Source organism: Arctopsyche grandis, chromosome 4, assembly GCF_051622035.1.
Source record: "Arctopsyche grandis isolate Sample6627 chromosome 4, ASM5162203v2, whole genome shotgun sequence".
In the NCBI taxonomy this organism is placed as follows: Eukaryota; Metazoa; Arthropoda; class Insecta; order Trichoptera; family Hydropsychidae; genus Arctopsyche; species Arctopsyche grandis.
In genome coordinates, this window is record NC_135358.1 from 25,628,896 (window position 1) to 25,644,119 (window position 15,224).

At 26.6% G+C, this 15,224-nt stretch overlaps 1 protein-coding gene across 1 annotated transcript in view; it reads left to right on the top strand.

The window, feature by feature from the left end:
* Nucleotides 1-2,071, top strand: part of sif (guanine nucleotide exchange factor still life) — a 262,789-nt gene extending 260,718 nt beyond the window's left edge. The window contains exon 42 of the mRNA XM_077428526.1: nt 1,675-2,071. Coding sequence (XP_077284652.1) covers nt 1,675-1,811 — 137 coding nt within the window. The 3' untranslated portion in view covers nt 1,812-2,071. The remainder of the gene's footprint in view (nt 1-1,674) is intronic.
* The last annotated feature ends 13,153 nt before the right edge of the window (nt 2,072-15,224 follow it).

The window sequence follows — 15,224 nt, forward strand, 5'->3', positions numbered from 1 at the left end:
TATTAATCAAAAATGTGTCGTGATAAATGGAAAACGTGTTAAATGTGACGTGAATGTAAGGACAAGTATGAAATCGACTGATTACTTTTAAACGTGTCAAAAATGAATGAGTGTAAAAGATACTTTTCGCCGTTGTGTTTTGTATATGTAATAAGCGTGTGACTTTTATGTCAATTTGAATCCATTGTATCCAAAATATTAAGAAATACGATGATCTATGACTTACATATGTTGTGTTGTGTAATAACTTATGATTTGTAAAGTACAAATAACAGTATACACAAAGCAAAATACATAGAAAGTTTCTTTATTGGACACACTTTAAGTACATACATATATGATCTAATCATTGCAATCAAATCAAGAGCTTAAAAACTTATTAAAATATGATTTAAATATAATTAATCCGCAATTTGAGCGATTATTAATAAAAAATACTTTACGAGTCTACATATGTCTCTAAATATCCTATACGACCTTATTTTATTATAATATTTAATTATAAAGTGCACTACCAGTGATTTTGGAGGAATATTAGATGATACATATTGTACTTATCTACCTTGCTCAATACGTATGATATTCTTAATTAAATGGATGTATTATATATTGTATTACCAAATAATTTGATTAGACCTTTCTCGCCATGTATACCATGTTACCAAACTACAAATACTGTGTATCTATAATATTAATCTAAATTATAGTCAGCATGTTATAACCACATTATAAATACTATATTATACATATGATTTTATGTAATTAATGCACACATTTACTAAGGCCTAGTTTATAGAGTTGCATGATCGTAGATAATTCCTTTAAGCTATTACTTATATATATTACCTATATATATTACCCTATATATTATATAATACTGAATTTAATATTCACACAAACTCTCCAAATATTTATTCTAGTCACTCGTAACTTAATCTTATATGCTCAAGATATAGTATGTAGAAAAATGATTATATTATATTATATACATATAAACTTACCAAATTCATCAATTTATATTATCTCATTATATTCATTATGATTAATAATATAAATCCCGGAATGTCTTATGGTTTACACACGCACTACCTAAATTGATTGAATTTTTAAATCTTTTGTACTTATACACACATCCCTATATAGTCCTATAGATGTGTTTTTACAATCAAACAAACTATTTATGATATATAGAATTTATTTTGTCCTTTTTTATTTATTATTTATTTAACAAATCTTAGATTACTTGGATATTTAACCGTTTATATTAATCATAGCCAATACATAAACATGATAAAATATATTTATATATGTATATATATATATATATATATATATATATATATATATATATATATATATATATATATATATATATATATATATACATATATATATACATATAAATTTTAGGAAAATACCAATAATCAGCAAACATTCAACTCTTTAAAAATGAAAATAGTAAATTGAAAAAAAATCAATGATTCATTGTATATTATTATAATCTATGAATAAAATTTGCTCGCTCTGGGGGAACGTTGTTTCCCAAACTTTAATTGTACCGAAAAGAAAATAAATAAAATAAATTGGCATGTCTTTGCAAAGTTATAATATTTGTGTTAAAGAACAATAAAGATTACAAAAATACTAAAGAGTTTGGTGTTTGGTGTGTTGTAGGTTCACCCGTGTGGAAACCACGAGACATGATGGGCGATAGCATCGCGCCTTCAACTTCTACTACTCTGCCACGGAGCCAAAGGTCTAACCAGCAGCTGGCAGCCAGCCGCAAGTCACTCGAGCCAGACCATCATTAATTCACAAAAAAAAAATCACTATCATATATAATTCATCTCCATAACAAAAAGTAAACACACATCATCTTAGATAGAATTATTAAAATCAAATAAAAAATAACCCATAAATAAATTCTTTACAGACGTATATATGGTTTACATTATATATATATTATAATATGTACTTAATATATATGTAATGTTATATTTAAAAGTTGAAAAAAAAAGAATTTTGAAAAGTATAATATGAACAACCTAATTTTATACAACCCCATTTGTGATACTGATTCATTAAAAACTGTGATCTTAAGCTCAATCAAATCCTTTATTGAAAAAGATTAAATAAATAAATAAAAAGTAATATATGCACACTACAATAATCCTCCGATCTGAATATTTCCCAAATATATTATTTCAAATGCGCGTTTGAAAAAAGTTGAAACGATCAGAATTTTTCTATGAAAATTAAACAATAACAATGCGTCATTAGTCAAAATTATTAATCCCTAAAAGAATCCTTTTCGTTAAAATAAAATACAATGCTGTAATTGCAGACACATTGAATTGTAAAATAATGCAAAATGCGTCGATTTTGAATTGTGCTATTTTTTACATAGGTACATATGAACTTCAATGCTATCATTAGAAGCTTAGGTACCATAAACATCATTTTTTTCAATTCATATAATTGACATAATTAACATCAAAGTTGTGATCAATTTAATCTAGAAATTCAATAATGGGTTTTATAATATAAAATAAAACGATAATGAATAATTTTAAAATATGCAATTCATACGTGGGATACATTAAATGAAATTGTATTCATAATCAATTATTTAATTTTGAAGATGCGTTTGGTTTTATAATTTATTTATATAGGGGCTAAACAAATAATATTTTTTTATTATTTTGTAATGGCACGATTAATTATTAAAAAGAAAATAAATTACATATTTTGTGCCAATTTTTAGTGCTATGTAAATTAAATTTTAAATATTGATAATTTATTAGACTCAAAATAGAATACAAGGAAAATGTTAAAATACAAATTAAGAAACGGTTTATTAAAGTTAAATTTTGATTATATATTTTGTTTTGAAAATATTTCAGTATTTACACCGATATATAATAGATGACTATTCAAAGAAATGTATGATTATTATGACATATTACGTTTGTTATTTATTATATGACATGCAATTTCATAAACACATAGAACTTATTAAATGTTAAACATACATTCTTATTTATATTAACTAAAAAAAAATATATACATATATATATATATATATATATTATATTATACGTATATGAATTCGTTTTGTCTGCAATTACGTCTGAATACCGAGATGTTTGCGGGAGGATTTTCTGTATTGTCTATTGAAAATTTTATTTATGTAGTTATTTATATACACTATCATACTATTTGATAATTATTCACAATCAATTATATAGAGTTTATAGATTAAGAAACTCGGCGAGACTGCGTCTCAATTAAAAAAGAATGAGCATAGATATTTGTGAGAGTGCAACCAAATAACGGTCGTAATTTTGAAAAAAAAATGAGGCGAGGAGTATATATTATTAAAATTAAGTATTACAATCGAACGAAAAAACTCAAATAGGAATACTTTCATATTTAAAAAGAAAAAAAAAATGAAACCATAAAAATATTGTACCTCTATTGATGCACTTTATAGAGAACTGCTGAGATTTTAAAGTTTTCATTTTATATATTATCACAATGCGTATGATTAATTTATTATCATTATAATTATATAATTATGTTATATTTAAAAATATTTTCAAAACTTTAACTCTCAGAAGGTCTCTTGATCCCACTTAGAAAATTTCATATTATTCCATTATAATAAATAGTTAGATATTTAATATTTAATCACATTATTAATAAGAATTAGAAAAATTACTGTAAACACAAAGTTGTTGATGCCAAAGTTCTGCACCCAAATATGTATTTTATTCCAAAAATTCAAACAATTATGTATAAACGTTCAGTCTCCCATAATTTATATGTGTGTCCGTGTGTGTGCGAGTGTATCGATGATGTATGCCCGGAATGTGTGTCTCTATCCGACAGTTCGCGCGCTCAAGTGTGTGTGTGCAAATGTGCCCTTTTCTTTTAAATTATTATTATTTTATTTATAAAAAAAAATAATAAATTATGTTGACTACGTTATTTATTAATTATTTTTATTCATCCTAAAATTTTTTCGTCTCCGAAATATATCCCTATTTAACTAGCCCTTATTGACCCCCTCCCCTCCCCCAATACATTTTATAGTAAAAAAATTATCCATTTATATAATAATATAAATAAAACTATTGACACCTACCTTTATCTAAGAAAAAAATAAGAATAATTGCATGTTGAAAAAAATATATGATCAGAAGAGCTTTCTTTGTAAGAAAATAATGAATTATTAATAGAATTAACACAAAATATTACTTTTTCAATTTCATTTTAGTATTATTATATTATACATACTCACTACTATATTTTATTTATCATGTTTAAGCACTTATAATAGTTCTATGTAATTATAATTTGTGCGGAGCGATAATCATTGTTGATCAATAACATTCAAACTTCTATTTGATTTTCTATAAGTTTATTTTAAAATTACGTGACCAATACCATATCGTATTCTATCAAAATAATGAAAAGGAAAATTAAAACTGAATTTTTATTTACAATTATTAATACATATTATATTATGTGTTTAGTCACCACAATTGATAAATATTACGATTCAAATATGTTTCTTTATTTATGTTAATAAAAAAAAGTAACACCAATTTTTTCTTAATAGTAAAATTATTTAAGTATCATTTTTAAAAATTAGACCTAAATATAGGATCTATGTATACATGTCTTCATTGTGTTAAAATTATAAATATTTCATTCAAAATATTCGAGTATACATATTTCGTCATATATAATATGTATTTTATTATCTCAACTATCACTAAAATTTAAATATACTTACTTACCTTCGATTTATTTATCGTAAAACAATTTTTTATTTCCTGTATTTAGATGACATGGTATATTGGAGTTCAAAACTTAAAAATTTTATATTGGGGAATAGTAATGATTTATGCTTAAATTTATTAATTTTTTACTGAAAAAAGATAAGTAGTATAAGTAGTATTGTTTAAATGAATGTCCCGACATTGAAATTTTATATATAATGTAATGAATAAATTGAAAATCAATACCGATAGGGATTCATATAAATGTGTTTACATTAGATTTTAAATGTAATGCACATTAATTTTATTTTTTATTCAAGAATAAAACAATGCGATCTCAAATACTAAAAATTTAAATTAGATATGATTATTATTAAAAAATAAATCAAATAGACATTTTCATTACATATGTATGTTCATATGTTTTCAAATCAAGTTCTATATTAATCTTTAAAAGAATAAAAACAGTAATAGTCTCGTGTAATTAATTTGTGTTTGCTAAATGATAATTAAAATGGTTTAAACCGATGTTTAATATGATTTATAACTTTCATGCAGTACGAATAAAAAACATTTGATAACAGTCATAATACATCTTAGTTTTATAGTAAGATTTAGGCAATATCGACTGTAAAATAGTATCTTTTTAATTGAAATTGCCCAGTTAACGAGATCTGTATCATTTTCTGTATGCTTACGTTTGGTTTATTGGAATCCGACATTACATATATTGTACCAGGTTATTTTATAAATGGGTATACTATGTATGAATGTGAATTTATATGCGTATAAAATGTCTATAAGAAGTTTAATTTCAACAATGACTCGAAGAATGTGTGGTAACTCTACATCTGTAGATATAAAATGACTGATGTGACTCTATGTTTATAATTATACTTATTCCCTTTTTATGAATTTTAGATCTGAAATCTATAAGAAGCCTATCTGAATTTATATTTATTTGAAGCACGTTAATCTTCCATTATCAAATATGTAATTGTGTAAATACAATAGGTGTCTGTATTATTCAATCTTTAACCTTAATATACACATATGAAGTGAGATTGATGATGAATTTATTATTGTCAAAATGTTCATTTCTTTCTGTTTGTGGAGATTTTGTATAAGTTACGTTAAATTGTTATGTATATAAAATGGATATTTAAGAGGTAACAAATGATGATAAAATTAGCACTTTGACACAATGCAGGGTGCGATTGTGCCAATGAAATTTCGAAAATGATACTTTTATTACTTTGAAAATGTTATTTTTAATAATAACAAATTATTCATTTAATAATGAAGATGATGATGCAAACTATTATACACAAATTAGGCTTGTTTTGTAAAGGATAAAGTGAACCTCTATGAATGTGAGTCTTTCGATATATATTGTATATGTTTTATTACCAAAGTTGTATCTTTATTATGATTATTATTATTGTTGAAATGGTACTGGATTATCCAATTATCCAATTATAGTAAACGCTGACATACATATGGACTTCTCTAAGTATGCTCCAGCGTTTATTTATCTTAATAAATGGATACAAAATGCAAGCAGAAATCGGAAATTATATTAATGGTATTGCTTTAATTTTTATTTCCAAAATAAAAACGAGCCTTGTTTCATTATTTTAAAACGTTTCTTTTCATTTATATGAATTATTACATGAAATTTAAAAGTCGTTCCATGGACCGAAGACTGATTTGATTCTGGGTTTTCATAATGCAATATTCTTTACAATATAATTGTATTTTTTATCTGAAGAATTTAAAATTAATTTTTCTATTGATATTTTTCTGCTTTCTGCAATTATGTATTCATTCAAATGGACCATCCAGAATATAAAAAGTACCAATAAAATTATTTTTAGGAATTAATTTATTTATGCTTCTCAATCACCGATTAAATAATGCCATAATAATCCATAAATAGCATTTATAACTACTCCCAGTATTATATATAATAGATACTTCTTCAGAATATTAACAATAGTAAAAAAATGTTCAATGTTACTATGGCATTTATACGTTAGTTTAAGAGAAAGCTCAAAAGTGTAAAGGTACTAAAACAGTGCAAACACTTTCATTTCAATCGAGTATTTATGTATTGAATCAAATGAATACATAAACGAATCAATATTGTGAGCTGTTTTTATAAATATAAACAATTAAAAAGAAATGAAACTTGAAAGTTGATTGACTACCAAAGAAAATATGAGCACCAAAGGAAATTTGTAAATGTAAATAAAAAATATTTAAAACATCAAGAGCTTTTTATACTATTCAAACAATTAAATAACGATAGGAAGGAATGATCCGTTTAATGCCATTTAAGATTTATCATTCTCAAAATAAATGACTGCAATATAATTTTCATTATTTTGCTTTAATGCAATCTTTATTTACATATATACACACACACATATATATGTATATGTATATATATATATATATATATATATATATATATATATATATATATATATAAAAACAATACAAAAATGAAAAATATGTTTATATTACCACAACAAATGCTTTCACGTTAATATCATATCAATTTTATGTATCTACGTATTATTTTCATAATATGTATAAACACTTTAATTTAACTTTTGTGTATGAGGTTTATATGTATAGTATAATATACATATGTACATATATATACATATGTATAATTTAATAAATATAATATTATAATTTCAATTACCATATGTTTGTATTAATTATAGTTGACAGCCTTTGTTGTGGGTAATTCAAAACTAAATCAGTTATCAAAATAAATGAAAAAAAACCCTGAATTTGCATATATGTTTCTGCTATAAATAAATTAATTGAAACACTACATTTACGACATGGCAACATGGGAAACACATTATATACACTATTGGTTCCCAAAACATACATTTATTTGTAAATAATATTTAGTAGGAGAATAATAATAATAAAAAACATTTTTCAAAACACGATAACATACATAAAGAGAGGAAAAAATGACATACTAACAATTTAATTTGCTCATTTGCTCTATTACTTGCTTTCGAATGAAAATTTAATAAAATAAAATGGTTGTGTGACAACTGATTTAAATAAAGACTTGTAAATACTGTGTGTATGTTTGTATGGGTGTACCTACAGCTTTAACAAATAAAAAGTATATCGAACTTAAGAATCTGAAATTTATTGCATCACATCATATTCATACACAAAAGATTCTCTCATTCCTGATCTACATATACAATCTCATATTACTAGATTTTTTACACAAATCAAGGAAAAAGACACTCACCGCAAACAACATATATATATTTTTTTTAAAAAGTGTATTAGAGAATCTAATTCAATATTTGGTAAGTATTGAGATTATACATACATGCATATATCATATAAAAATTCAATTTACATATATACTACGGTAGAAGAATATGTATGCTTGCCTTAAATAACTTAGAAACAATATCATAATTGATGCTTTTGTTCAAATTTGACTTTTATGTATGACAAAGCAAGCTCTTCAATCTAACCTAGAAGCGTTCGTGTTTAAAAGCTTACTTTAAATATATTTTCGATGAATTTTCCTATATTCTATATAAGTTAGTAGATATTACTAATATTATGAAATTAAAATATTCATAGATGTCGCTATAAAAAAATTTGATTTAACATTTCGACGATCACTGAAAATTAACGGGCATGAAGAAAATATTAAACAATAGAAAAAAGATAAAATATTATTTAAATAATTAAAATACTGAATTAAATGACTCATAAAATAAACACACTGATATCTTTTTATATTATACAAATTCACGCAATCTTCAGAAATATAAGTACATATATTATGTAATAAAATATAAAATAACAACCCCATTATTATAATTATTATATGTACGTACGTAGATATAGTCAAACAAGCATATCACAAAATTGTGAATAAGTTGATAACAGTACAAATCCTGACAACATGAATATTAATGTGAATTCGCTTCACGTTGAGGTATTGTCATTCCGGATGCATTACTCGGGTCCTGGATGCATTCTGTACTCTCTGCTCCACAACAACTGCATTTGGCTCCTGCATTGTGTTAGTATTAAACAATTACGAACGAATACGTATGTATGTATGTATGTATGTATATATGTGCACACATCAAACTGCATTTGGCGACAAGCGCACTACTCCTTTATTTAAATTTATGCTTTGTGTATGTATCGAATGATTAATGCACGTATCACAGAAACAATTTCACGTTCGACAAAGCTCATGCTAAATTAATAATAAACACACTACTCATCTTATATTTCAATATATACAGTGTATGAATTAATAAATTAATCAGTTGAACGATTCGATTATCATTAAAAGTCAACGACTTTTATTCAATATCATTTAACCGACGATTTAAATTGCTAAATATAGATTTAATACCATTATTTGTGCAAATTTGAAAAATTCGAGTGTTAGATAATAATAATAAATTAACTAATCAGTAAGAAAATTGTGTTTTTCCATAAATATTTTTGAAATTGTCTTTGGTTAGTATAATATAATATAACTGAATTTAAAAATAAATTTCTGGGCACATACAAGATGACAATGTACACGATATTTTAATACATATTTTCATTAAAAAAAAACTTTTTACGACATCTACCAGTTTTTATGCGAAAAGTACCTGAAGGATACACGCTTTCATTCATTTCAAAATTTAATCAGCATTTATTATAAACATTCATATAAGAATTTAAAGCTTGGCTTAATTTTAAGATTTGACTTTGATAAAACGCAGACGCGCTCGAAAGAGGAATTTTCTTACAAGAAATATTTAAAAATGATTTAAAATTCTTGAAATGAAATTTACTCTACTTTTTAAATTTGATATTAAAAATTTTAATAAGACCAGACAAACTATAAATGCGAGAGCTTTAATTTAAATTTATTATAAAATTAAATGCTTCATATACAAATGCATTAAACATATAACGATTCCATGTCATTGCACTACATATGTACCTTAAATTTTACAAATTAGGTAATAAAAATACCTAGCATTGCCTGAGTATGTTATTATATAAATGTACATTTCTAATGACAAGGAATATACAACGACCCATAGTCTATTGTCAAGTTTTAAAAAAGCTTTTAATAAAGTATGTATCAGCATATATTATATAATAATATTTATATGTTAGGACTAAGGCTTCCAATCCCGGGATCCCGGGAAATTTCTTTAAAAATATTATTTGTACAAAAATAATATGGAAAAAGCGTGTAACAACATTATACAACGAACAATAACAGTAATAATACATTTGTTTGCACTGAAGCGTTTCACTCCAGCTCACTGTCTCCTCGAAATATTACGAAGGGCCTGAATTGTGTTGCAGATTTTGTCCTCGACTGCAATGATATTCGAAGCATATTGACATTTTTTTTTATTTTTATGAAACCTGTGTTATTTAAGATCGAATATGATTTTTACTAACCTCTTATACGTTTCACATGGTTTTCGTGTAAGCGGTCATTTTTTATATCCCTTATCTCTTATACGATCGTTTTCATACTTTGCCATATTTCTCATTTTGGTCATCAATATAAGTTAAGGTATCATCCGCAATTACGATGGTGAAAAAATATCGTATTAGGCACGTTTGAAAATACTGCATCGTAATACACGGTGACGTTTATCTGTCACATTCATCGTTCACATCGGTAGTTTCATTACTTTTCGCCCTGCCATCTCGCTGTCAAATTTTAATTATTTAAACTACTATAACTTTTTCTTTTTTCACTCTATATTTTCTCAGCCGTACAGGGGATTTTCAAGTGTTCAGATCTCGTTACGCGGTGTGTGTTGTGCTAAGACGCTGTTGTTTCTTTTAATCGTACGAAGATTATCTATTCTGATGTACATAAGTACATTTTATTATAATATTTATATGTCCAGTTCTTCGATATATACATAGTACTATAATTAATTATGTCTATGTATTAATTATGTAATTAATTAATTATATAATTAATTATAGTACTGTAATTAATTAATTATATAATTAATTATTGAATAAAATTCGTTGGTGTGATATTTTTTTTACATAAAGTCAATTTAATTGGAGTTTTGATATTAGATAGATTGTTTCGTTTTATAACACTGTTCGACACAAAAAATGGTTCAGAGACGAGATATGACTTTTCTTATAGATCTATGCCCAGTGAACACGAATCTGGTAACAAAAAATGTTGATTGGCTCTAGATTCGGAGATATATGTGTTTTTTAAATCACGCGATTTTTCTATATCTTGTTCGGTCGATGTTTCAAAATCTGTTAATTTCCTGTTCAAAATGAATATTGGAATCTATAATCGGGTGTTTTATAGATCTATAAGAAAAGTCATATCTCGTCTCTAAACCAAAAAAAGCCAAAAGATTTTTTTAATTAAAAAATTGCTTTTTTAAAATCATTAATTGATGCGGGTTCGTTCATTTTATTTGATGAGAAAGAGTTTGAATCGATTCATAATTTAGTGAAACCTGTTATGTTAGCGGTCGAAGCATTTTGTCGTCGTGATGCAACACTTCTCTCGGCTGACACGACTGTAAATTTTATGATGAACACTTTAGGAAACAGTGATTTAGTAATTTGACTGAAGGATTCACTTGCTCGTCGAATAAACGAACGTCGGGCTCGTGTTTCTTCTTTATTCTAGTTTTTACATAAGGGCAAACAGGACGACATAAATAAATATCCATTGTTAAATTTCGAGCGCTTAAATAAATCATCAATAACAAACATGGTTGTTAGCATGTCCAAATTGTTGGACAATACTTCAGAGCCCGATATAGAAATAATAGACAACGACATAGAGAAAGTTGAACTAGAAATTGAACAGTCCTTGCAAGAAAAACTTGATCAAGCAATTAACGAAGAATTAAATCCCAACACGCTGTCAAAAAAACCAACAGCACCAGATTTATTGAATATAGTCAAAAAGGAGCTTCAAAATTTCAGAATCGATGGTAAGCGTGGAGTACACCTCGAAAATTGTTCTTGCAATTTAAGCTCCATACCACCCGTCGGTGTGGAATCTGAGCGTGTTTTTTCAGCATGCGGAAAAATCGCGACCAAAATAAGATCACCGTTGGACGATGAAACCTTAAGCACTTTAAGCTAACTTCGAACTTATTTTAAAATAAAAAATAAAAATTAAATTCAGATCTGTATGATAAAAATTAATAAACGAATACTGTGTATTATATATTTTTTTCATATAATACACAGTATTCTATATTATTTCTATTTTAATAAGATTTTAAATGTATGTGTAATTGAACTTTTTTTTAATGTATGTGCAATTGAACTTTTTTTTCCGTATACATTTTTTTCCCTCATACACCGGAATCCCGGTGCTAGCACTGGGATCCCGGGATCGAAATTTCCCAGCACTGCAATTCCGGTGCTGACGAAACCTTCCGGGATTGGAAGCACTAGTTAGGACATACGTACATATATAAAAATTTATTTGTTTACGTATCCGGTATACAAAACCATAATATTCAATTTTGGATTTGGACCAATTAAATATACTATCTTATGAAGCTTTGGAACATAGAGCCTAAATGGGTTTTGGAATGGTATTATTTTACAATTTTCGTCGGAATCTCGGGTAGTATCTTCCATTACATCAACATTGTGGCAAGTGGACTTGTAAGTATTTACATAGAAGTACTAGAAGTACATAAGTTCATAGTCACGGTATTTTTTTTAATTTTTAAAATAAATTTTAAAAGAATTTAATTCCACAGCTGGCAGATGAAGCTGGCAACTCCGTTTTTACACGGCGAATAATGAACTTAATTACAGCACGACGACGACTCTACGTGAAAAATACGTGTCGTTGATTACGTCTACGTTTCGTCGAAAGCTTTGCGAGCGTTCACTTCTCCGGGCTTACGACTCTCCGGCAGATTCCCGTACTAGGACCTAGGGTTAGGGTATTTATTTATCAGGGGGTAGAAAGACACGGGGGTAGGTATCCAGATATCTATTGAACGGCGGCTAATAGCAAAATAACGCAGCCGCTAGGCTACGGAGAATGCCGTTTTAACGAACGAGCGGCGTTTAATCCTTTCGAGCCTGCCGTTAACGAGCTTCTATCCAATTACGCAATCTTATTCGTACACAGAACTATACTATTTGGCACACGTGTCTATATAACTACATACATATACATTTTATGTCCATATGCGAACTGTCGTAAGAGATTAGCACCAGAATCATATAATTCGTATGTACCTAGCTGACTGAAGTTATTCAAATGGCAGTTTAAAGACTCAGCGGTTGGCTTTTCAGATAGACATTTTCACAAAAATTCTACGTGCTTATTTTTTATTTAATTTACAGGTAAACCCATTTTTAATACATTATCAAGTAAGTATTACATAAGAATAATAACAATAGAACAATGCATCAATATAATAAAAGTGAAGATGTCATTGAAACGTATATAAATGTGAAGCAATGTGGCAAAAAATCAATGGAAAATATAGAAAATAAAAATACTAAAAAAAAATATTTATAAAAGAAGAGGAAATTAACAACATTCTATGGAAAAACAATGGGCTGTAAATATATAATAATAATTAAACTGTCACTTTTTAAATACATAACTATTTTATGTAGTACTAATAATTGACATGGTACATGTACAAAATCTATACCTACAAAAAAGATAAGATAAGAAAAAAATAAGTAAAAAAGTAATTTCAATTAATATATCAATATAATTAATTCCTCAGTTAAATCTCTTCCTTCTCCGTCAAACATTTCTTTTTGATAAAATTTTGGTTCTTTGCTTGGATTATGTTTAATACTAGAAATTATCACTGGATTTTTCATATCAATTCATTATACCTATTTTAACTTTAATCACTAGAAATAGATTAATAATATTAAATATAACTTTTAACAATATTTAAAAACACTGACGGCCTGTAATACGTTTATTATGCTTTCCCAAGATTCTGGACATATTGAATTAAAATAACTGATAACAATTTGTGAATTAAGTCAAGCAGAAATAGTGATTTTGGAACTGAAAATTGGACTTCCGCCAATTTCAAATATATTGGCTCACTAGTGGTTTTACCCGGCTTCTCTCGGTATTTGTAATATACACCGCTTAAACATGACTAGTCTAATAGTGAACATTTTATTATATTTATTTGAATAGTTTTATTTTATATAAATTTATTTGAATACTCATTTATTTTTATTTTTATTAAATTGACTGTCACGAACAAACAAACATATATACTAAGTCTCTTTCGAAATTATATGTATACCAGAATCCGGCGCCTGCGCCCCCGTCGCCTTCACCCCCAAGACTTCAAATCCTTTGAATTGGAAAAAATTGAATCGGCGCCTATGAATCGAAAAAAAATAATCGTATGTGTTGTCTACGAACCAACGAACGAAGGCTACATATATGCAAAGTCTCTTTCGAAATTATATATTAGATATATTAACTCCGGCCATAGGTGCCACTACAGGTTATCCAAGGCTACATTTATGATCAAACTTTTGTACATAAGTACCAAATACCATCATTATATGTACATAAAGATTATACACAAAACATGAGTTTAAAAAACTGTGTGACAACTTCGGCCACTCAACTCTTCGTAAGTAGACGTTCTTCTTCCCAATTCATCGAGCAAAACCCAAATATTGAGCTAATTCCAGAGCGCCTCAATATTGCTGCTGCTTCACTCAATTTAACCAGGAAACTCGACTATCCCGACATTACATCGTCATCGACATCCCCCAGTCTTTCAAATATTCCGTCGATAACAACCAAACTACTATTTAGCCCTTCTTGCACAAATGTTGAGATTATTGATGCGAATTGAAATTTTCGAAACATTTTTCAAACATTTTATTTGGTCTTAAGACACTACACGACACTATTAAATTATTTAAAAATGAAAATTTTTCAATTTCAATTTCACAATATGTACATACATATGTAAATAAAAAGGATGAATATATTTAAGTATAGATTAAAATAAAGCAAATATTCATGGTTGAAAGCAAATAATTTTCAAAAAACTTTTTAATTTACAGAATTGTTAAAAAATGTGAAATTAACTAACCACCTACGTAGTTAATTTGTAAGAAATAATAATTTATATACATTTTTTATAGAACGTCAATTTCAATAAAGCTTTTATTAAGATTTATTAAAAAAAATCTGTTCTCAACGGGAAGCAGAGTAAATTTTCGCGAAAAAACAAGTATGCATACATATATGTACATACATACTGCGTACTTCACTCAACAATGAGGTAAAAAATATTAAAAGGAGGAATAAACTAAAATCCCATAAATGTAAATATGTACTAAAATCGCATATATGTATATGTATGTATATAC